This window comes from Lytechinus pictus, chromosome 5 (genome assembly GCF_037042905.1).
Source record: "Lytechinus pictus isolate F3 Inbred chromosome 5, Lp3.0, whole genome shotgun sequence".
NCBI lineage: Eukaryota > Metazoa > Echinodermata > Echinoidea > Temnopleuroida > Toxopneustidae > Lytechinus > Lytechinus pictus.
Window position 1 is genome coordinate 29231129 of NC_087249.1, and position 26444 is coordinate 29257572.

A 26444-nucleotide genomic window follows, 5' to 3' on the forward strand; every position below is an offset into this window, starting at 1 on the left:
TCATGGAACCTGTCAACTGATCGAGTTACTTCTTGAGCGCACACACCGTCCAGAGACGCTCATGGCGCTAGCGCAGCAACAATTCCTTTGGATACAAATATTTTATACATAATAAACAACTACAAAATATAGATTTAAATAAATTGGCAAAGAAATCCACAGTTACCGTCCTAGCAAATAAGGGCACCAGCCCCCATAGGAAGCCAGTCAGACCAGTGTGTGATGTGATGACAGAGAGTGTACCTTAAATGCATACAAAACAAATTATTTCTTTAAAAATATACATATACATTTAGTTGTCAATGTATTAAAGGTTGAGCAATAGGTCTTAAGATGTACTTTAAATGTGTCATGCACTTTAATTATTATTCACTGACGTCAGTAAAGGTGAATGATGGAACGGCGTTGTTGAAAGGTAGATGCATGAGGTCAGTTAATGGTATAGGCCTATCGAGTATACAAGAACCAATAAATAAATTGATAGCTCTTTATCTTAGCCGAGGAAAGATATTCAGTAACTTCGAATAAATCTGAAAGAACTTAATGAACTCGAATTAACCCAATGGTCCTACAAAAAGGGATATTTGCATCCAATGATAAATGACAAGTTGTTCATGGTTCACAAACAAGGGTAACACAGCACCTGCTGCGTGATGCCTGCCTATGAAAAAAGTCATAGGCAGACCGGATGGGATTGTTGCTCATGTTGGTGAATCATGAACAAGTTATCATTTACCTTTATCCCTAACGATGAATCCTTTGAGCATCCAATGATGTTAATCGTCAAAGTGAAAAAGAATGAAAACTAGAAATGGTATGTTCAATACACCGAACATTCGAGGTATTCGATAAAAGTATTGTTCCCCATAATATCACTTTTTTATTTATAGTCTGATTGTGATATAGAGAGCTCGACATCTGAACGTTCTTAATGTCCTGGAACACACACACTATGACATGAATGAAATGTGATCATTTTGGTAGAGTTGTGATGGGTGTGTGTATGATAGATGTATTACCTTTTTCAGCCTGTTTAAAAAAATAAAAGTAATAACCAAATTATCCTCCGAAATACAATAGGCCCACAGGCACTAGCGTACTTGCCAATGGAGGGGTTGCGTGGGCACGGGTAATGTAGTCAAGAGCGTGACAACCAAATCTGCGACTGAGTAAAGGGACATTCATCGCAAGCCTCGACACCGCACACCCTGCGATCCAACTACCCTTCTGTCTGCGACTCACGCATGCGCTTTTTGCTTTTAGCAACTGATACCGCGTTCTCAAGAGCAGCTGCTGTGACTTTCCTTTACTCAGTCGCAGACCAGTCGTAGACAAATCGGGTCGTAAGGTGTGCGGTGGCCCTAAACACATGCAAACATTAGCGTACCTATAAGGGGGGCAGGGGGGGCAGACTGCCACCTCTGACGAGTCACAACACCCGCAAGGGACGTATATCTGCCCCCCTGACGAGTCAAAACTGATCCCTGACGAGCTAAGTGGGCCCCTCCTTTGAAAAGACCTTTTTTTTTTGTCAATTTTCTTCTGGTGCGAAATGTCCTTTACTTGCGGTTGAAGACCTTTTATTTATTTATTTTTTTTGGCGGACGAATTTGCCCCCCCCCCCCTTGGAAAATCCTAGGTACGCCACTGCATGCAAAGCATTGGCTTATAAGGAACTCGAAGGCCTATATGGCGGATAAGGCTAAACAAAAACCTTGGTATGACAATACCTACTGCTCCAGTTAAAGTGATGAGTTCGAATAGATATCACCATCCAAGAGAGGAAATTCTTTTGCATTTTAAAGGGCCTGCTTTTATGATTTCAAAATAACCCACGGAGGAATAAATGATGTCAGAAAACACATCAAAACAGAAAAGCATGTGAAATGTGCCAAGGCCGTTACAAATACCAAATCGATAATTTCAATGTTTTATCACAGGACAATGAGGAAAAAATGGTATATATCATATACAAAAGAAAGAGTGAGTGACGTCATCAGTCCCTTCATTTGCATACAGACCAGGATGTGCGTAATATAAATATAAAGATGTAATTTTTTCTTTAAGAATATTTTTCATATTTTGATAAACGACTATTAAACTGATCACTCTGATTTAATCTATATCATTTTGTTACAAGTGCCTGCCAGAAATATACACCCTTTATTGGTTGGGGGTAAAGATCATAATTAAAATATCACATTAAGTTCAGATCTGAAAGTGCCTTAAAAAGTGTCAAATTGATATCAAAATTTGAAATGCCTCTGGCCCTGGGAGACCCTCCCTCGCCGATTCTACCGCTTTTGCATTCTTCCACTACAGGTTGGCATTATGAGTCACTGACGTATAGATGGAGGGCTTGTTGGTGCCTGCCACCCCCCCCCCCCAAAAAAAAAAAACCGAACAGTTCACGACCAAAGAAAAAAAAAGAAAAGGAAAGAGAGAAGGGTGAAATATTATATTAATTTTCAATATTATGTCAAAATCTATCACAAAATTGGATATTTGCAATACATTTTTTAAACATGTTTCCCGATACGCCATACATGCCCCCCCCCCATCCTCCCCAGTTTGGGGGGCTCGATCATTACGCCTCTGATAATATCCGGTATATTTTTATAAAGACTAAACAATACAAATATAAATATTAACAATTCATTGATTGACCATACATCCACTAAACTTTCCAAATTATTCTGATAAAAACACCGTCGAAATAATCTTGCCCTATATGGAAAGAAGGGGATTAGACAAATATTTCATTAAACTTGGGATTTTCACTTGCCTTTCATCGTTACCATGGTTATAGATATCTTGTAACAATAAAACGCAAACTTACAGAGTAAGAAGCGATCATCTTCTGGTTGATTTCCATCAATTCATGACGCCTTTTTTGTGTGTATTTCTTGATAACCCTTTTCTGGAGGGAGTCAAATATGGCGCCATGGTAAGGATTTCTAAACGGAGATGATAATAAGGGGAAAAAGACATCAGCTGCGGCTGTCAATTATTCTAGCCGAACGGAGGTCATGACATTATCAACACCTTCGTTGATTGCACAGTTGATAGATAAGCGATGATTGGTTTGGTGGGCCTTGAAAAGTACGCGTAGGTAACATCAAAGAAACTAAGGAAGGATAGGTGTATCGTTGAGTCAAGAGTTCAGGGGACGCTTCTTTTTTATAGAGTATATCTCAATGATAGTTTACTTTTACTTTCGATAAAACATACAAATATAAATCGACAAGGATACATTCATACATTTTGTGCTCGTAAATTTTTACTATTTATATAAGTTTTTGTCGATATTCGGGCAGAAGACGAACAGCATTATGATCAGAGTTTACTATCGCATGTCGAATTACACATGCACTTAAGATTCGGGAATGGAACAATAGCACTGATTTTAGTTCACCTTGTCATGCTAGGTACAGTTACATGTCACCGAGGGGTTGTTCACAGTGGCTGACATCTCCGAGAACAATTATTGGTGACTCCGGGGAAGAACCTCTTGTAGATTTGACAAAGTCATAAATTGTGTTCGACGCTTCCTCGATGTTTGCATCTGGCGGAAATTATGTCAGGAAAACATGGATTCGATTACATTCTCTGAGAAGATAGTACCAAGGAGATATCACTCTCCTTGATAGTACTAGGGTCTGAGGGCAGCACACATGAGTTCAATGTTTAGCATTACATATGATGCGATGTACCAATACAATACCATGCACATATAAGAGTATATAGTGTGGCAAAAAGGTGAACTCATTATAGCCTTGGGATCTTGATACTGTTAGCGACAGTATACAGAAATTTTAAGACTAAAAAAACGCACAAATTACAAAATTGTTGCCCGTGTTAATGTATGGTTTCCACTTAAATAGGAAGCGACGCATTATAGAAAGGCATTGTGGCATATATCGTATTATAATAGTAGGCTGTAATGGCAGTGTTTCTTTACTAAACGAGCATCCTAACTAATCAGGTTCTCATGTCTAACAACAATGAGAAGAATTACTTGGATGTAGACCTATGCACTGATGATGGATCATAAACTCACTACTATCTTCTATACAACTAGTTTCATTTCCAATTCAAGTTTTCAACAAATAAAAATTACAAATTTGCATGAGGCTATTTTCATTGGTCACATTCAGTTAAATGTGAAACAAAATGTTGAATAGTAAAGTACAACACTGCAAAAAAGTATGTTTCGGTCATTTTGGGGGTTTTGGGGCTTAAGCTACTTTTAATCTGATGCACAAAAACTATAACGTTGCGATAATTAGAATCTTCATCTTACAGAGATCTGTAGCTAGTGCTCATCGACATAAATAATCGAAAAGGGCTCTTAGTAACTCGATTTTATGAACATCGTATAAAATGGGCTTTCCAACGATGAATCTTTCTTCTAAAATCAATTTACATGATATTTTAAATGATCAGCTATCATTTATCATGATGCGACACCATGACGCCTGCGCTCCATAATCTGACGGCAATAAATCACCAGCTAGAGTCAAGATAATGTTCTCTCACTTACATTCTCTCAAGTTACCTACCTTACAAATATCATCAATGAGTACCCAATACATGTCCTCGATACACCGCAAGTTCAACTTTACTATATGTACACATAATTAATCTATTAAATTTGACAACATTTTCTGTTATTTTCAATGTTGTGAAAAAAGTCGAAAGTTTTTTGTCTTATTAAATTGTTATTTTATTCTTTCAAGATTTCATCTCTACATTGCAGGCTCATCAAATAACCATAACATAAAATCTGTAGGTCATACATGACTGTGACGAAATAACAAAATGGAGGAAAATGTGGGGGAAATAAATCTATAGTTTGGTCCCCCCCCCCCCCCCCCCCCCCCCTTCTGTTCCCCGGTGTGACTCGTGTGTAGGTGTATTGATGGACAGTCATCAGTCATCTTTAGTGTCGGTGGAATTATTTTGACAAATCTAGGTCTTTGGTCCCCGTGGAATATGACCTCCACGAGAGTACTTCATCCATCAATGTCACGACTGATCTAAGAGCATGAAGGTCATCAAAATAAAAATGATTGTTTGTAAGTTAATTAGTGAAAGGTTCTGGCTAATGCTAATAAACAGGAGGAAGCCGAGGTTTTTTAAGTTATTTAAAATTCGTTCAAACGATGTCTTTCCAAAGTTGTATAATATCATGAGACTTAAAACAGCTTTGTTCTTAACTCTGTATACCATGTGAATGATTGCAAAAGGAATTATTATTTCTCACACAGATGCTATTACGCCTATGTATAAAAAAAATGAAGCCAAATTAATATACAATGCAACCCTGAACGTAGGCCTACAGAATTACACCAAATATGTAAAATATACACAAGAGAGAAAATGTTGCTCAGAAAGTTACAAACTGTTCAAACCTATCACACTATTCACATTTCATATGGGTGTGGAAAAAAATAATTAAGAAAAATTAAATTAAGCTTCTCTTAGAAAAAAAAATCAAAAATTAACAACCATGTTGTTTACAATTCAAGCGATGGCGTCAATCCGTGGGTGTCTATTTGCTAGACACCCTTATAATTTAAGTTATAATCAATCATGTGCAGACTTCTAATTAAGAGATTAATGTATAACATGTAACCTTAACACACCTGCGCCTCCCAGGCCGCCACTACATTTAGATAGTAACCAAATCTGCCCATAGATGTTGGTCATGACATGGTATTATCCAGGCCAGACTCCAGGTTAAGCATGTAAGGTTGACGGCCTATGATCATGTAATGGTGGTTCTGAATTAAATAGTGTTTAAATGTATGTATGGTAATAACCAGGTCCAACACACTGGCGGATCCGGCCCTTGCCTCCACCCCCCCCCCCCCCCCTTGAAAGTCACAACATATAATTTTAATGGGAATATGTCGCTCTGCCTCATACACAAGTGAGGACCCTTTTTTTTTTTGCTTGTCATACTAACCTTCAATTTTAGGTGAAACCCTTTTTTTTTGCTTGTCAATTTTTTCTCGGGGAAAATGTGCCCCCCTTCGAAATCCTGTATCCGCCCCTGGTCCACCGTAAAATTTTTCAGGACAAGCACACCTCATGATTTAATTTAATAAATAGAGGAAATCAAACAAGCATACCAACACCTTTTTTACGTTCCATGGATGATGATGATGTTGATGATGATGATGATGATTATGATGGTGGTGGTGATGATGATGATGATGAAGATGATGAGGATGTTGATGATGATGATGATGATGGTGATGATGATGATGATGATGATGATGATGGTGATGATGATGATGATAATGATGACGATGATGTAGATGATATAATGACGATGATGATGATAATGCATGGTGACGATGATGATGATGATAATGATGGAGTTGATGAAGACGACGATGACGATGATGATGATGATGATTTGTGCGGTCTTGTCCCCACTCCCCGCAATCAAAATACCCTGACACCGCCCCTGATTGTGAGGATGATATCATTCTCACAAAATTAGATACGCAAAAAATATCGATAAGGAGGTTTAATAATGCTAGATCATATCACTTCATTCGAAGAAATAAAGATGAATTACATTCGACCCCGTTCATAGGCCACTATGCCATCGGAAAGATCATTGCTGTGAAACTAATACTGTAACATTAAAAATGTTCACAGGAAGTTTTAGTTTGTCATAATAAAAACATATAGGCCTAAGTAAATGAGACCAAGTGGAGTCAGGAAGTGTGGTGAAGGATAACAAAGCTGTAAAACTTCAAAGGATCGATCAATGTTTACGTCATTAACAACGTGATATGTAATGATTTTGTTACTTTCGCACTGATGTAACTACAACCATCCATTTGTGTCATCCTTTGTATACATTCCCTTTCGAGTTTACGGCCTCTGTGTGTTTAATGAGTATCACAAATTGGGGTCCCGCAGTTTTATTGAACGCCACTTTAAAGAACTAGGATTGTATTTCGTGTCCCCTTATACCATATATCACTCTCAATTATTATATCAATCTCCCTATTAAAGTCATCGTTGTATATACTGCCCCGTACCCTGAAATGAGTCGAGATAACTTACTTTCTATCACCCCTCTTTGCATCAAACTGAAGTCAACCTTGTGTTGAACAAATTTTGATTACTCCTAGAGGGTGTGTTGATCTTAGTGTCAGTATGCCCTTTTTTGTAATCACAAAATATTTAGTACCTAAAACATTTCGAGGAAATAAATCATTCATCTTCCTGAAATGAATTCTCCTGGCAAACATGGTCCCTTTTGGTGGCGAACTTGAGCAGTGGTGTACAGATGGGAGGGGTACTTGCCCCCCCCCCCCCCTAAAAAAAAAAATAACGACCAAGAAAAAAAAGGAAAAAGGAAAGAGAGAAGGGTACATATTATGATATTATGTTCTGAATATTATGTCAAAATCTATCACAAAATTTGATTTTTGTAATAAAAATATTGAAACTAAAAAATTTGCCTGATATCTGGCCCCCTTGCCCCCTCAAAATTGTTGGCTCATTACGCCACTGGTGAAGAGGTTCTATAAAAAAAAAATAGCACTGTGGCCGATTGCACGAAAGGTTCTTTGCAAGGGCAAGAACCGTCTTTCGTGTCGCCGATTTATTATGATGCGCCATGTGAAAGTACGCATTTTAAATAAATTACCAGCAAACATATTTTATTCATCCGTTAAAGTAAACAAAATCTTTGTTTATAAAATGATGTGATATATCATGAAATTGTATTCAAATTGATTTAATTGCTAGCTAACGAATTTTATTTGTTTATCATACATTTAAGAAAAATCCCGCATACAGCGCATCATAAAAGATGGGCGACGCGAAAGACGGTCCTTGGAAAGACCCTTTCGTGCAATCGGCCCCTGGTTCCTTGTTTAGTTTTTCGATATCATTTCTGATACCACCTTACTAACGAAAACTTACAAGCATTTTTTTTCTCCTTTGTTGAACGTAATGTTGATTTTACTAGTAGGCCTACACTTATCAGGAACTTCATAGGCGGATCCAGCTTTTGGCGAAAGGGGGGGCGCACTGCCGAGCGGCGCACATAATTTTGCACTTCACCGGCGCCATAAAAGAAAATGTTGAAAAAGGGGTAAAGTCTGACCCTGTCAAATGCTCTTTTCAAAATGTAGGATTTCCAGTCATGCCATTTTTCATGACTACACGCAGATAATATTTCCGGGGGGGGGCAAGACTCGAACAAATTTTTGAAAATAAAAATAAAAACGATAGAGTAAACGGACCGAGCTGCTCAATGGGGCGATTATTCTTTTTACAAGTGTAATAAAAGTATTTGGTGCACATCTCACATTTGCACATTTTTCATAGTTTTCATGAAATGTTAAGGAATTTTTTTTTTCACAACAGCTGATCGCGAATTTGCCCCCCCCCCCTTCCCCCTTGCTGCGTACGACCATTCCCTGAAGTCCACTTAAACATATCTCATTATAACAGAAAATATATATCAATTTAAACATATAATCTTTCTAAAACATAAAAAGAGAGAGATTGAAAAACTTATTAAAGAAAGAAACAAGCAAAAAGTAACACAAATTATGCATGTTATGTGCGATTTCAAAATCTCGTTCGTGTATTAACCCTTTTATTGCGATGAGGCCAATACTTTTGTATAATAATAGAGATACAAGTTTTTTTTTTACTATATGTATATATATATACACAGGGGCGTCGATCCTTTTTTTCAGATTTGGGGGGCAAAATCATGAATCAACTTTCCAAAGGCGCTCGGTATCACACAAAACAAACAAACTCACACACACAAATATGCATATATATATATATATTTATATGACTCATGAGATAGAGACACATATCTCACCAACAAATTAATGCGAGCGCGAAGCGCGAGCTTAAATTTTTAAGTATACTGACCTGAAAACAGGAAAAAGGTGCCTGTTTAGGACTGTTTGTAGTAACTCATTAAGAGGATACATATCTCACTACACAGATAATGCGAGTGCCGAGGGCGAGCTGAAATTTCTTTATAGTCTGACCAGAAAGCTTGATATTCTATGCATTTTTGGTACCAATGATTAAGATGGATATCTAAAAAAAAACAATAGATGCGAGCGCGAAGCGCGAGCTTAAAATTTTGATATTTCGATCTGAAATAAAATGACAGTTTAATGGACGTTTGTAATAAAGAACAAGATTATAGCCAACTAAATATTATTGCAAATCGAAGCGGGAGTTCTTTTGACGTTTAGAACTGAAAACAGGACATTCTATTCACCTATTTAATCATGAAAAGTATGGGGTTTTGCTACAGAAATGATGCGAGCGCGAAGCGCGAGCTGAAAATCTTTATATTCCAATCTGAGAAGCTGACAATTTGAGCACGATTTTAAATGAAGAACGAGTGGTGTAGCTCAATCTCGCTTGCTGACTACTTTGGTGAAACTGAATATGATGCTTATGACCTGAATTCAGAAAGAGATCATTCAAGACAGAGCTTTGGAAATACGTAGTTCTCCAGTTTTACAGGTATCGTTGGCTTTGTTTTTAACTTCTTCCTGAGTGATCAGATGAATAATATTTAACTTAATGGAAGATGAAAATAAATCAAATTTTGTGGCGTAAACATTTAAACGTTAAAACAAAGATACTGACAAACTGTATTTATACATTGAAAATGATATTTAGTGGTTTAAGGTATATACGTCTGGTTGCGTAATTATACACTCCCGGTACTAGCAACGGGTTTTAGCAAAGTTTTGGACTAAAATATCGAATCATCTTCATAAAACACTATATAGTAGCTGTCTTACACCAAAGGCCATAGAGGTGGCACAATGTGGAATGTGTAAAGAAGAAAAGTGACTGATCTTTTTTTTTATTAAAGCATTGGAAAATAAGATCAAAATTTGTATGATTCTGGGATTTTTTAATACGTTAAAGATTTCATGACATCTGTGGGCAACTGCCCCGCCCCAGTCCACTCTGTAAGGGCATGCGATAAGCTTTGTTATGACCATTCAACAATAAAATGTATAACCAGGTGCCGCTGATCATTCTTGACCGGCGCCGATCTAGATTTGGTTGGCAAAAGGCCCTTCTTCATTATTCTACCGGCGCCTATTTATTTGAACCAGGGGACGCTGATTATTCTTGACCGGCGCCGAATTAGAACAAGTAGTGCTGATTATTTTTACCGACGTCACCTAAGATTCAGGCAGCGGCAATTCACAATCGACTGGCGCCGATTTAGAACCAGGAGGCGCCGATTATTCTTGACTGGCGCCGATTTTTAACCAGGTGGTGCTGATTATTCTTGTCCGGCGCCGATTTAGATTTAGGTGGAGCTGATTATTCTTGATCGGCGCCGGTTAAGACTCAGGCAGCGCCGATTTATAACCAGATGGCGCTGATTATTCTTGACCATGCAGCCCCGATTTAGATATAGGTGGCGCTGATTTTCCTTGATCGGCGCCGGTTACGAACTCAGGCAGCGCCGAATTTTCTTTACCGGCGCCGATTTGACCAGATGGCGCCGATTATTCTTGCCCGGCGCCGATTTAGATTTAGGTGGAGCTGATTATTTTTGATCGGCGCCGGTTAAGACTCTGGCAGCGCCGATTTATAACCAGATGGCGCTGATTATTCTTGTCCAGTCCCGATTTAGATTTAGGTGGCGCTGATTATCCTTAATCGGCGCCGGTTAAAAACTCAGGCAGCGTCGATTTTTCTTGACTGGCGCCGATTTATAACCAAATGGCGCTGGTTATTCTTGATTGGCGCCAGTTATATGCAGGCAGCGCACTGCTGATTATTTTTAACAGGCGAAGTTGTTGGGAAAAGGGTAGTTAAAAGAAAAGATAAGGAAGATGATATTATGATTGTGCTTTGCTGGGGGATAGTCTTTCCTTTACTGTTGCTAATATTATATCAGTGTATAATTTTTTTAAGCGGCGCCTTTCTTTTCTTTCCTTTATTTTCATTTTTTCAAGCAGCGCCTTTTCTTTCTTTTACTTTTCTTTTATATTTTTTTGAGCGGCGCCTTCGGCGCCGCTCAAATATTAGGGGGGGCGCGCGCCCCCTGCGCCACCCCCCTGGATCCGCCACTGAACTTGTATTATCCGAAGTTGGATGCTAGGGTGACAGGGTGCCAGCAACTTTTCGAGTTCCTATTACAATTGCCAGAATTGTTATTCTCTGAAAACTTTATATGATAAATATCAAGGCATATAAAGACTGTTGTCGATCGAATATTCACAATTTGATAAGTAAAGACTTTTTGGAATTTGTAGGGGGAATAAAGGAAGTTTGACAGGCAGGTATCGTTTTGTGCATGCTAGCAAAGGATGCATGCAGCATCCATCCGCATCCATCTCTGATTTTTCAAAGCGCATGCGTGATTGACAGAAAACATAGCAAAAATGGCCGTCACTGATGGGAATGCCGTGAAAGAGGAAACATTAACAGCTCTCACAAGAGAAGCAGAAAACTTGAAACAAAAACTATTAGAAGAAAGGCATAAACTTAATGATATTGAAAGTAAGTATTTTCTTTTTATTTATGATCAGTGGCTTGTTATTCCACTATGAGTTCTCGAATTGTGGTGAACACGTAGATTAACTACAGTGCTATTTTGTGTAGTCCGATACGCGTATGTTTGTGTAAGCTGAATTGACGTTCAACTGAATTGTGATTCTGAATGATGATGTATCTCTTCCATTGTCGCGTTGTCGTTGATGATATCTGTTTATAATTATGAATATACCTTAGCCTTACCTTACTTCTTAAGACATTGTAAGACGAGATCTTAAACATGTATAATGATGAATGGTAACTAGGGACAGTGATTTTCCGTTTCTAAAAATTGCCTTTTCCGTTTCAGAAAGTCTCAAATTCCGTTTCAGCATGTCTGAAAACGGAAATTCCATTTCCTCAGACTTTGTGTACATGAAAAAGTGACATTTCCGTTTACATAGAAAACCATACGCAATGAGTAGCGATGTCAAAATTCTAGCGCTGGTCAAAATTTGCATCTACCAAAACATCGCTTTAAAATCTATTTTAATCGAAGAGATTCGTGCTCAAAAAACTATTTTAGAGAAACATAATCATAGCGGGAAGAGGTCTGGACTGCAGATAAAACAAGGTGAGTTAGAGTCCCAACTAAGGTAAGCAACATTAAAAAAATCAGAAGTGAACGAACTGGAAGTCTCAACAATCTATTTTAAATTTTGGTGGGGGGTGCATATGGAACACTTAAAAAGAAAAACCAGTGACTTCTGCTGTCGCGCAACTCCCACTTCCCTGGTTTATCCAAACTATATGGCCATTGAATCCCTGTACAGATCAAGTTAGAACTTTGGTCCAACCAAAAAATTACACGGGGGCGGCGGGCGAATTCGCCCCGGAAAGTCCAAAAAGAGCCCCGGAAAAGGGCTAAAAACATTCACACGAGGGCGACTGCAAAACTCATAATCGCCCCCGTCAACACTGTATATTTCACAGTGGCAAATTGTCCATAGACTGTGTACAACGAATAGACCGTCTCGGCTCAGCGAATCGGAGACCGCTGATTGGCCAATCGCGCAGATCACGTCATGACTACGTGGTCGCCAAAATAATTCCTTCGGACTGCGTGCGAAAGTATCGATAACAATATCCGGTCACATTGTCTACGCGGGAAATGGTCTTGGTTCGTGATCGGATCGCTCCAGTATCATCGAAAATTATCGAGACTCGGCAATTTCATGCATATTCACGCGACGCTCCGAAACCCGGAAATCAATTGACTTTGTACACGTTGCGATAGACTCTACAAACTCCAACGAACACGATGCTATATCAACGCTAATTCGTAAGATTTTGACCGAAAATCAAGAAGTAATCGAAATTCGCTTACCTGTTCGGTATCGGTGAGAAAATAGATCCTCCGAGAATACCTTTCATAATTCATATAAATTATAGGAAAGTGAAATTCTAGGTCGATTTTGGTACGAGGTGATAGAGTATTGCACACTTGTTTTGGTGGAATACTGTGTGGGGCTATGGAAGGCTTGCACTGCGCATGCTTACTTTATTTTCATTCATAAATTGGCTCGCGGCAGTGGCTGGATGACGTCATGTAATAAGCAAAATATACACGCCCGCTAGCGTTGAACGCACCGCATGTACAGTACATCTTGTTAAAGCAGAGCCTGCAGCAGAGCAGCCCTGCACTGCTGACCAGCATCCCTTCAATGTGGCACACACACACACACACACACAAACGCAAAAAAGCCGCGAAATAGCTCCAGAAATTGTAGCCCTGGAAAGTGGAAAAAGAGCCCTGGAAAATGAAAAAGTAGCCCTGGAAAATTTTTAAGTTTCTCCAAAAAGAGCCCTGGAAAGAAAAAAAGTAATTTTTTGGACACGTTGCGATAGACTCTACAAACTCCAACGAACACGATGCTATATCAACGCTAATTCGTAAGATTTTGACCGAAAATCAAGAAGTAATCGAAATTCGCTTACCTGTTCGGTATCGGTGAGAAAATAGATCCTCCGAGAATACCTTTCATAATTCATATAAATTATAGGAAAGTGAAATTCTAGGTCGATTTTGGTACGAGGTGATAGAGTATTGCACACTTGTTTTGGTGGAATACTGTGTGGGGCTATGGAAGGCTTGCACTGCGCATGCTTACTATATTTTCATTCATACATTGGCTCTCGGCAGTGGCTGGATGACGTCATGTAATAAGCAAAATATACACGCCCGCTAGCGTTGAACGCACCGCATGTACAGTACATCTTGTTAAAGCAGAGCCTGCAGCAGAGCAGCCCTGCACTGCTGACCAGCATCCCTTCAATGTGGCACACACACACACACACACACAAACGCAAAAAAGCCGCGAAATAGCTCCAGAAATTGTAGCCCTGGAAAGTGGAAAAAGAGCCCTGGAAAATGAAAAAGTAGCCCTGGAAAATTTTTAAGTTTCTCCAAAAAGAGCCCTGGAAAGAAAAAAAGTAATTTTTTGGTTGCTTTGGTCTCTGTAATTGGTGAGTGGAGCCAAGGGAGTTCAGTCGAACAACCAATAATAATAATGGATATTTAGAGGCGCTAAAAACAAGAAGTACCATAGCGTGTACAATGTATGAATAATGATAACCAATATAAAAGAGACTTAAGCTTTTGGTTTATGTAACATATTTTAATTCCTCACCTCTAAAAAAATTCAGATCTAACGTTAGATTTTGAAAATTGTGTTTAAAAAAAGTGAATGTTAGATCATTTTTACTGGTTTTGTTTTATCCAAATGTCAGATGCATGGCTTTTCAATCTATCAGAGACATCAAGTCCAATAGTGGTGTTGAAAGTTTGAGTGCAACAATCAGTTTCAGTGGTCAAACACCTGAACATAAAATAATTAGACCCTCTTCCAGATTATCTTCAAATCAGAAAGAGAAACTTAAGTTCTGTCAATTATCTTTGTGTCCAATTGTTTTAGACTTTCTCCAGCATGATTTGGGAGACCAATTCAAATTTTCTGTTGTTTGCATTTGTTGCAAAAGATGAAATAGTATGTCTAACAAGCATATTCTCGATTAACAAATTACCTGTTTCACCACCTACTAAATTATCTGTCCTTTTTTTGATACTATGTTTTGTTATCAATACACTAGATGAATGGGCTTCTTATCTCTCTGAGACAAAATTTCAGTTCGGAAGGGGTTATGTATTTTATCCTTTTGCAAAGCAAGTATTCAAATGCACTGTTGGAAAGTCTTCAATATTGGCTGTTTGCTTCTATTGCTGATTTTACATTCAAGACCTCATCCTTTTGATACTTACATTTCCAATATTGTTTAACAATTTAATCCACCCTAGCACAAATGCCCTTTTTTATTAAACAAAAGTTTGTTGAATTTTATTTCTATTTTTTTGTAATTATTTTTGTTCGTTTTTTTTTTAAACAATTTTTTTGCATCTGAATGTCAGTTCTCATCTCTATATTTATTTTTTAAATGTTAAATCTCAAATTCATGTCTTACTTTGAGTCTAGGAACCAAAATTCTTGATTGGGAGTGGGGCTTGTTTTTTTTAATGATTGATCATACACAATTATCAATGCAATCAGCTATTGCTATCAGCCACACTATCAATTGCTATGGAAGCTTTATCTACTTTGATGGACTGAATTTCATGTTAACTTGGATCCTGCTAAAGCAAACTTTGGCATGTCTTGAAAAACATAATTTTGGAACAAGTGAAGAAGAATACCATTCTCATAAAATTGCAGGAGTGTGGTGTTCTGATACTTTTTGTTTCAATGTTGCCCATACTACCAAGTGAATAACTTCTGATTATTACTTTAGGCCTATATGATGCGTAATTGATTGAATTTTCCCTTTGCGCCACCTTACAGTGTACACAGTTGCCCAGAGGTTAGAGCCCTTGCCACCTCTAAACCTGAAACCAAGGCGAATCTTGAAGGGCCACCAAGGGAAGGTTCTATGTCTAGACTGGGCGAGAGACCAACGGCACATGGTGACTTCATCGCAGGATGGAAAAGTCATAGTTTGGGATGCTTTCACAACTAACAAGGTATGGTTACAATCTGCCATTTTTTTTTACTTACTTGGACATGTATAGCACAGAACAAAATCAAGGAAACTATATTTGTGTGCTGGAAGAGTGTTACTGTGAGTCAAGTAATGTCAGCTCGAGCAAGTTCTGTTATTCCAATGCTTTACATAAACTAGCTCGTACATTATACATTTTCATAGCATAGTTGATTTCAATTGTATAGTATATTAACCAGATAAAACATAGTCTTGTATGAACACTAACTCAATATTATTTGTTTAAATATTTACTTTATTGAATAAAAAAACTACACTTTATATGAAAAAGGTTTCATCTGTGAAATATGAAATACATGGACATTGTTTAATGGAAAATCTGTATGCGTAAGTCATGACATTGTAATGTTTAAAAAAATATAATATCACTTATCATTTTGATAGTTACATTTATTGTTTTGTGGGAATCTTCTAATAATCGACATAATGTGCCCTGAATACTGGTGGCTAGCAGCATTTCTGAGATGGCGGCTTGACCATCTTGGCAGAAACCTCCTTTGAATAAGTGCTGGATAATATTTTGATAAAAAATTATCAAAATCATGTGATATATTACAATTGTTGAATATTCGATATTGGTTTTGTGATTATGTTGATATATCGCAGTAACACAATAAGACCAAAATATTGTCAGACACGCAATTGCAGCTCATAATTATTGTAGATCATGAATTTCAAACTCTGCAATATAGTGTGTTATTGGCGATATTTTGCTGGCGATAATCGACTAACATTGAAATCAAATATTGACCAGCACTTCTTTGAATGTTCTTCTTGTAAATTTTTTATAACAAGTAGTAGCCTACTGATGGATGTTATGTGGTAATTTTTAGAATTTCATTGATTTACCATTGACTCTTTGTTTACCAGGAACATGCAATAACTATGCCAACAACTTGGGTAATGGCTTGTTCCTATGCACCTTCAGGTACCATGGTGGCATGTGGGTGAGTAGTCACAAACCTTAGCTCCATCTTTGCAATTGATTCAAATCAGTCTTAACAATGGAAAGTGATCCCTGCTGTAGAATGTCATCCAAATCACCATTTAAACATGTATAATTTTACGAACGTAGCATGGCTGATAAATAATCAATAATCACATGTGTGTCATTGATATAACCTATCACATGCTCCTTTCATCGCAAAGAGGTGGAGTTTATACTTTATTATGGTGTTGCTTGTGTTCAATCATTGAGATGTGATTCCATCAGATCTTTCTGTACTTGATAAAACAGAAGATGCCATCTGAATGATAAAGTTAAAGTGGTTAATTCTACATAAATCAGATTATAGAATGAAGTGACCTTAATAATTATGCAACTAGGATGTATAGCTTTTCACAAAGGAATTTTTTAAAGATTTGTAACATTTTGAATAAATGTGAAAAAAGATGAAACCTACATGAAAAGCTGTAAGCTATATGAGTATGCTTCATATATTTACGCATATTAGATATGATATGGGGCAGTTCCAAGGTAACGGAGTGACATTCAGACACAAATTTTTGCATTCAAACAAAGATATCACCCATATTTGAATAGTTATTTGCAAAGAAATGGTACCTGACAGTAGTTGCTGAAACCCACTTTTCAAAATTTGTTATTTTGATAAATTAATGAGATATGAATATTCACAAACGGAGTGATGCAAAATGGACATGCATATTTGAGGATAAAACATATTGCTCAAACTCTGTGAACTTTAAATTGCTATCGCAATTTTGATTTATTGATTGGATTCTATGTAGTTCTAGCTTTAATATGCTGCATTACATTAAAAAATTGGTGTATTATATTCTTAGTTACGACTTAAAACGTAAACCCATACATGGTTACTGAGTGACGGTTACAGCGTGACATCAAAAATATCCACACACAGGCAACGTAAAATGAACTTCTATTTTAAAATTTCATTTGATATGATGTAAAATGATGACCTTCAGATTATCCAAAAGAAAATTTTATAAAACAACCAATAGTTTTCTGATAAATTGAAATTAAGTAAAAACAACATATGTAGTCCCATGTGTTGAATTTCTTGTATGGTTTGGATTCTCCTATAAGGAGATGCGTAAGAAAAAAAATTAGTGGCCAATTATGTTCCCCTTTTGTATTTATGAAATTCTATATGTGTTTTGATAGAAAAATTTGATCCAGATTTGAAATAGAGCCAATATAAATTTTTGGAAAATGTCCACTTTTACTTGGAATTGCCCTATGTTATTGACTTGAAGTAAAATCTGTAGTACATTGAGCCACGCGTGCATGTGTACAATCACTGAATGATTTGAAGGTTCTTTTGGTATTTGATTTCAGTGGTCTGGATAACAAGTGTTCGGTTTATCAATTGACTCAAGAAGAGGACCTATCAAGCAGTAAGAAGAGAGCTGTAGCAATGCATACCAGCTATGTCTCATGCTGTACATTTATGAACTCTGACCAACAGGTAAGTATTGAACAGGGATACATGTCAGTTTTCTGGATGTTTCTGAAATCCCTGATATTTTTTGTAGATTTGAAAAATGGCTGGATTTGAAAAACTCTGTCTTATCGGATCATTGTTTATTGAGATAAGGAAATAAAGAAGTAATTCAATTAGTGATGTTCTTTAACTGTTGTTATTGCTCTATTCTGTGCCAATAAATCAGGATGATATGTAGATTGTATGACCTTTCTAATTTTCCAAACAATGTACATTGATCTTGACGTGGCAACATATTTTTTTTTCAATGTATTAGAAACTTCATCATCCAACTTTTCTTAATTTTCTTGTGTATGGCTGTCCTTGCCAAAGGTACAATATTTATCACATTTTCCTGATATGGTATTCATATTATGTAATATGTATACAGTTTGTGTATTGGAAAGGCTGTAGAAGTATTTGAAATATGTGAATTTTGAATAGACAAAAGACAAATGTCAAATCAATTCAGAAATATTTTTTGAGAGAATGAAAACAAATATTAAACTTATCCACCCCCTTCCCCCTCAGATTTACAATAGAATGTTTGATTCATGCTATCATTTTCTTTTTTCTCTCAGATTTTGACAGGAAGTGGTGATAGTACCTGTGCATTGTGGGATGTTGAGAGTGGTCAGCTCCTTCAGAGTTTCCATGGTCATAATGCAGATGCAATGGCTCTTGACCTTTCACCTTCTGAAGCTTGCAACACATTTGTATCAGGAGTAAGTAGACACCATACATATTTCCGAGAGGTGCAAAATCACTATTGATTTGAATCAAAATGTGAATATTGTTCTACTTGGGCTTTGGTAAAATTATACATTTTGATAGTAACACTAAAATATGAGCCACTCTGATATTAGACAATTAGGGATTAGAGTAGCTGGTAATTGACCAAATGGCTATAAACCAGGGGGAAAATTACATGGGGGCTTGGGTTGATTTCGCCCCTGAAATGTTCAACAGAGCCCTAGATTTTTTTTTTAAGATCCCTGAATATTAAAGAGGAGCCTTGGAAAATTCCAATTCACTGCCTTGATAAAGCTTATCCAATGCAGCAGATCTACTCAGTTGGTTGTGACAAGAATAATCCGAAAATGAAAAAAGAAAAATTTGCATGCTATAATCCGTGTGTAAAGGTTTTCATAAAATGATGAAAATGTTTGTTTCTTTTTGTTGTGACAAGCAAGAGTTGATGTGAGAGAGGAGGACCAGTCAGTATGTTCAGTTCTTTGATTATCGTGACTTTGAGGACGTCAATGCAGTCAGATTTATCTCCACAGCAGTGATGGTTTTTACACTATATCAAAATTGCATAACCACAGTCATTCTGGTAATTATACCAAATGTTATTGCTTTCAACCATCTGTAAGAGATTTCAATACTCATTGTATTTTTTTTTAAATTAGGGTTGTGATAAGCAAGCGTTGGTGTGGGACATGAGGACCGGCCAGTGTGTCCAATCCTTTGAAGGTCACGACTCGGACATCAATGCTGTCAGGTTTTTCCCAAGCGGAGATGGCTTCGCAACGGCCTCAGATGATGCCTCGGTGAGCTCCTTAAATATCTTATCAATTTCTCCTCACTAAAGAGTGATATTTAAAGATCAGTGAATGTAGTTGCTGTAAGCACTGATTTCATGAGAAAGTCTGTGAAGCCATGGTTAATTGTTACCATATCATCCGAGATCGAAATCTGGTACAGTAGTTTCAACTTATATTTGTGAAATCATGCAACCTAAGCTGAAAATGATCACTCTGAAGATGGCCAACAAAGATATACACATGTGGGACAGTGTATTATTATTGCTTGGAAAAATACCAGACATTTTGGTGAAATGTCATGCTTATTTTGCTTATTTTGCAGCAACCACACAATTTTCTTCCAGAATCCTTTGCCACATATTTTTTTATTCATACATACAGACACTTTGGTGGTCATTTTATTGGATTCTGTACAAAGTCCGTTTGTAATCGTTACCACAACTGGCATTTATCTTTAATAGCATGGATTTTGTGATGGTCTGAATTCAAAGCCAAGGTTAGGTGCCATTACCGTTTGGTAAGGTATTGGCGAGGTCCGAGGACCATAGAATGGCTTCAATCCAGTGGTTACTTACCTGCAAGCTGTCATACTTTCATTGGAGTCATATAACAGATCAATTGACCATAAAGAAGTACATTTGCTCCTGTCATAGGCGCATCGATGGGGGGGGGGGGGGGCATTTCAGGTAGTTTGTACCATACCGTATATTCAGCCCCCTCAAAATTATGGAGCTCTCATTTAACATTTTGAATTTAGAGATATGAGGTTTTAACAAGCCATTTGTCAATATGTATTTATTGCTTCGCCATTTCCAGATGATCAAAGACCAAATCAATAATTTGATTGATTTTATTTCTTCTTCAGTGTCGTATGTATGACCTGAGAGCTGATAGAGAGATCAGCTGTTACAGTAAGGAGAGCATCATCTTTGGAGCCACATCACTTGACTTCTCTCTTAGTGGTAAGACACCTTTCATCATTTTATGAAATATATCTTTCTTAATTATTAGACACAATTCATTGTCAATGGTGAGTTGTTGATTTAGTGACAAGTGAATTAAGTGATTGGCATTGCTATTGCAAGTGACAAGTTCTTTTTCTAACTTTATAAAAGATGCACTTACGAAAATACACCTCCAATATGTTATAAAGCATTTAACAAAAAGAAAATGGCTTTTGATGGATATTATTCAACAAAGAAAACATATATCCTTCATGACATATGAATGGTATTCTGGTCTATATAATCATACCTTATACATAGCAAATTGATAATAGAGCTAACAGGTGTAGATACATGTATACTAGTGAAGGCAATCTAGGTATTAATTATTCCATCTAGTATTAGACCAAGTGGTTAGAAACCAAATGTCTTTGTAGAGCATGATTTGGGAATTTACTCTTCATGGGTTCTTCTATTATATCAAAATTTATTGCTGACGTAGAGGTGCTAAAATTTTGACAAGTTAATCATTTTTTCATTTGTTCATCTACAGGACGCCTGCTCTTTGTTGGGTACAATGACTATTCCGTCAACATCTGGGACACACTGAAAGGTCATCGCTTGACCATGCTGTACGGCCATGAGAACAGGGTGAGCTGCCTGAGGGTCTCACCAGATGGGACTGCCATGTGTACCGGTAGCTGGGACTACACCCTCAGGATCTGGGCCTAAGTAAGATCTGGTCTTTGGACCAATAACGTGACCTGCAGAACTTGTGGGCACTCTCTCTCAATTTTTATTTGCGGAGATGTGGACATAGATAAGGTTTTTCTAGAACACTAGGCAGTGTGGTCTAACGTACATGCTAGACCAAGATTTGGTCCATTGTCATTTAAGTTGGGTCCGATAAGATCCTGCTATTTGGACCAAGACTGTGTTCTTTTGGACTGGAGGATTCTCTACTTTTTTTTGCCAAGATGTTGACATAGACTTGTAACTTCTTGAACTCTGTAAAGTTCCGTGGTCTTACTATACAGGTATATGCTAGACCAAACTACTTTTAGACCAGTGACTTGTCCACTTTGTATGAGGACTGCAGCTTTTTGATCTACTTTATCTTTACACTTTTACCTTTGACATGCTGGGACTTTAACTGTGATCTATGACCATCTCACTCAAGACCTTTTTTGTGTTGAATGTCATCTTAATGAGCAATTGATTGTCTTGCCATTTTCATGTATGCAGCCACAGACAAGTCATATGGAGGTCATTACAGTATGGTGTGTATTTTCATTACTTGTTAGTTTTGGATTAAAAATAAATTATGTGAAATAAATGTGGTTTAAACTCTTATAACCAGTCAATAATATCAATGTTGATGTATAAATTGAACATGTGTAATGTGAAAGATCTTTATGAACAATGTTTTTTCTGATTTGTTTTTCTCCCCAGCTTCGTTTGTTTTCCATGAGTAGATTTTTTTCACAAAGGTCAAATAGTTATTGGCAAGAACTTGGAAGTGTAAACTGTGGTAATCTAGTATGTAGTATCTAGTATTTCCATATTATCATTATGAAATGAACATTCATAAATTTTATATGCAAATAGAAGTGACTATGATATTTGAATGAAGTAGGAATATATTGTTTGATTGTGGGATTCACGAAATGTTTTTTTATTGAGTTTTAGGGTCATTTTTTTGTGGGGGTGCATTTGTTTTCTTTTTCTTTTTTTTATTGGGAATCTAAGGACCAAGAGGACAGACTCAGGGGAGGAATTGCTAGCAGAAGAGAGAAAAAGACAGATTTTTACCCTCATCTATTTTTGTGATTATTTTAACAATGAAAACAGAGAAATGTAGTTGTAGGTCATGTGAGCATATGATGCAATTATAGAAGAAAAATTATAATTGGAGAATGTAAAAATCTTGGATTTTTTTCTTCAGATTTACATGGTGACAAATATGTATGTAGTTCAAATTGTAGATAGGTATATGGGATGTATGGAAAGTCTTAACCAGTTCTTGTATGAAATGATTCATAATTCACCTTTAAATTCTTATCTTCTCGCTTTGTTCATCACTCTTGTTTACATGTTCATTTAATAAATATTGATAATTTCAGATGTCTTAAAGTCTCAAAAGTCAATGGTAATCATTAAGTTGACTGCTGCAGTATAGGTACTAAGAGCGATCCACTCCCTCACACACAAACCTGTTGTCATTTGGCCTATTGCAGGACTATGTGTTCGTGACAGGCTTAATGTATGTACCATATATTTTTTTTAGCAAATAATATCTTTGGCAAAAAGAAGCTGCTGAAAACTGCTTATCTAATAAAAGAGAGCCAATGGAGTAAATTAGAAAGTCAAAAAGGGGCCTAAGCTTTCGATCCTAGCAGAGAGGGATTAAGATAATGAGGTAGGCAACATCAAACAGGATCTGGAACTAAACAGTGATAGAGGGATGAATAACAAGAGAATTAGTGAGAGGTGGGTCAAACAAATATCTTTGGAAGATATCATGGGTTGATCTGTTCTCCTGTTCATAAAACACAATCAGAAGTCTGACACACTGTCCCTTGAGGCACATTGACATAAAGAAACAGCAGAGCACACCTGGGTTCCATAACACAATGGTTAGCGATTAATACTACGCTTGATTTTCACGATTGATTCGTACATTGTAGTCACTGCAGTCAATGGTTTAAAAAAAATGGTCTATGATGATTGCTACGCTTTGGGCTATGGGCCCCAGCTCTTAAATATCTTAAATGACAATTTCCATAGCAGACCAAGAAGAAATACTGCCGTATCAACTATGGACAAATGGGTAGTCGGAATTTAAAAAAAATTGCTCTGAATTAAAAATTTGTATGTTTATTTGTATGACATTTCTTCATTTAGTCGGATCGGATCAGACTGACTTGCAGGAAAAGCAATATATTTTAAAATTGACTGAGAGCAGAACATACAAGTGAAAGACAGCACTTCATTCGAAATGTTTCTCTTTCCTCTCACCTTTGATGTTATTTTTCCTTTCAATAGATTTAAATTTGAATAGGTGAATGATACTCTTTAGAAGACATTCCAGTATGTAATGCAACCTTAGTTAAAGTGACTACAATCACTACATTTTGGTATTATATTTTCCATATTTTACCCCCTGAAGTCAGATTCACTTTTGAAAGTTATTCTCAAAAAAGTTAAAGAAGAAAGTTCAGCAAGTCCACTTGTGTGACTGATCTTTTTTTTTCTTTTATCATTTTAATTTTAATTTTGGTGCAAGAATTGCTTTGCAATAGATTTAATGGATGTTTAGTATGAAGTACTGCACAGTGCAACAATCATTCAGTAACAGAATTTAATTTTTAAACAGAAATGTCTGACATTTGAGTTTTGATACACTATGGACAATTTTGATAAAATTCCCAGCTATGAAATAAGTTGATAAAACAAATATTTTCATTTATCACAATTCATTCATTTCATGACAAAACACCATGATTTTTTATTTGTATATAAAGAATGTAGTATGCATATATCAAAGTGACTATAGATGTAATTATGTTTTTTAGACAGGGTTACTTGTATAATGCATTATGCATAATCTACTTTGTTCCTTTGTTTTTATGTTTGTTTAAAAATAGCCTATATTTTCACTATTTATTTGTGACTTTCCCCATCATTACATCGCTCTGTGCCATTCAATGTGTGCTTCAGATTTGTGCACTTAGTATGCCAGTATGCTACCATTGCCAATGTAAATTATCAACTCTTGTCAGATGAATGTGCAATTTGAAATAAATTAGATATAATTTTATCAGTTTGGTAGTGCAATATACTATTTGAATTACTTAAGGTAACCAATACTAGAGAAATTAATACAGAGCAAGAATGAGGGAGGGGGATGTAGAGAAAGAGAGATTCAAACCATGTTTCAAAACATCTTGGTATGAAATATTAAGTTAATATATTGATTTGAATTTAAGTGAATAAACACCTTGCACAAATGTTTTGGGTTTGTCCTTTTTTTGCTGGATAATGTTTGAAATAGATTTATGATGGTTTGTGTATAAGTCTGATAGTATTGTAACAAGGAAGGTTTCTCATATTTTCCATCCTAAAAATACTCTTTAACTGCCATTTAATGCCAAAACCCTGTGTTTCTACTGCTTTATATCGTACGATAATAATGTGATATTAAATAAAACTGTTTTGGGGGAAGTGTAGACATATCTCACTATTCTTCATTAATAGAGGAAGAAATTTATAGATCAACATCAATGTTTTAAGTTTTCATGTTGTTTATCAATGGATAATGCATAGTTTCTGAAAATTATCATTTTGCATATTTGCATTATACCTTTATATTTCCGAGAATTGTTCACTTCATATATGTGGTGCTTGTCCAACTTTTTGTGTGCTGTTTCATTTATGTGCTAGATATATCCCTTTAACCACAAATTTTATTTTGTGCAATAGAATGTATTTCTGGGGAGCGTTTCATGAAAGGACTTGTCAGACATTTTATCCGACAAGTCCCATTTTATCCGACAGTTACCATAGTAACATTGATTATCAGCCAATCAAAATCAAGGAAAGATGTCAGATCTGACAACACATCGGACAAAAATGTTGATGAAACGCTCCCCAGATCTATGTTAAAATCTTGCCCTTAGTAATCCATGTACATCATATAAGGGAAGTATGATAAATATTGTTGATTTATTATATTTTTATTACCTGCATGTACTCTTGCATTGCAACACTTTTCTTGCTATTAGGTGTATCAATAAATAGAACCTTGCATTTTGTCAAAGGAACACATAAGATGACATTTAATTTATAAAAAATATCAAAATTGCATTTTCAAGTTGTACTGTAGAAAACCAATTTCATTTTTTCATCATTTTTTAATGCATAAATGGACATTGCACATCTGTAATATCCTTGGATACTCGGTACACCATGAATTTGAATGTGTTAAAAAATGGAAGAATTTGTCATTCCTAATTTATTAATTAAAATCCACCTTCTTGAATACGTTTTCCTTATGACTTATAACCTTGATGTACATGCAAGTAATTTAGTTGTGGACATATTTGGATAAAGTACTAGAATTCTCTATGAATTTGTCAGTGTAAGAGGTTTAATATGGTCAAGGCATTTGCAGGACTCCGATACTAAATTAAGGTTATCAACTTCGCTTCTGCAGTTGAAGATTTGAAAAATGTTTCCTGACAAGTTTTAGTCAATGTGACAATTCATGCAAGTAAGACTTATTTGGAATAATTCCATTGAACAGATTGTAGTTTAGAATAAGTAAAATATGTTTTTGATCATACAGATATTACTTGATACACCTGCACATGTATGTAAACGTGTATATATGTGTATGGTACATTTTTGTTCCATATTATCAACTTGGGTTATAAAATTATAATTTTCAAAATGTTTGTTTGGTAGTGGTTATATTATTTTTATGTACAGTTCTCATAGTGTATTCTCAGGTTGGAGAGGTTTATCTATTTATGTAGTGCGTTGGACTGCGATGCTGTACTAGAATGATATTTATAATGCTATTTATATATCTTTGAAAGATTTATTTGAATAAACCTTGCTTTATTTTATGATGTAGGAAGACTTTACAAGTACTATTATAGGTTAAGACACACCAAGCCCAATGTAGCAAGTTGTTATTGATCCATTTCAACCCCAACTATGGAAAGCTATTGGGGTCAAAATCTAGGACGTGCATGCAACCATCCCTTTTGTAAAGAAAAATATTTATCGGTTATTTCATGGACGTAGGAAGAATTCTATCTCCATGGTTATTTCAAAGGTATATGCCAAATGGT

The 26444-nt window shown here is 36.3% G+C and overlaps 1 protein-coding gene across 1 annotated transcript; it reads left to right on the top strand.

Moving 5' to 3' along the window:
- The first annotated feature begins 11226 nt into the window (after window positions 1–11226).
- LOC129262146 (guanine nucleotide-binding protein subunit beta-5-like) lies at window positions 11227–22438 on the top strand. The gene is made up of 8 exons (XM_064100192.1): window positions 11227–11550; window positions 15417–15595; window positions 16504–16580; window positions 17951–18080; window positions 18677–18820; window positions 19508–19648; window positions 20508–20604; window positions 21140–22438. The coding sequence occupies exons 1-8, from the start codon at window positions 11433–11435 to the stop codon at window positions 21316–21318; spliced, it is 1065 nt and encodes a 354-aa protein (XP_063956262.1). The 5' UTR covers window positions 11227–11432; the 3' UTR covers window positions 21319–22438.
- Window positions 22439–26444: the final 4006 nt, after the last annotated feature.

Bases quoted from the DNA above. Each gene is read 5' to 3' on its own strand.
- LOC129262146 (XM_064100192.1), top strand. From the start codon at position 11,433: ATGGCCGTCACTGATGGGAATGCCGTGAAAGAGGAAACATTAACAGCT. The intron at 11,551-15,416 runs GTAAGTATTTTC...GCCACCTTACAG, and splicing joins TAAACTTAATGATATTGAAA to TGTACACAGTTGCCCAGAGG. The intron at 19,649-20,507 runs GTGAGCTCCTTA...TTTCTTCTTCAG, and splicing joins CGGCCTCAGATGATGCCTCG to TGTCGTATGTATGACCTGAG.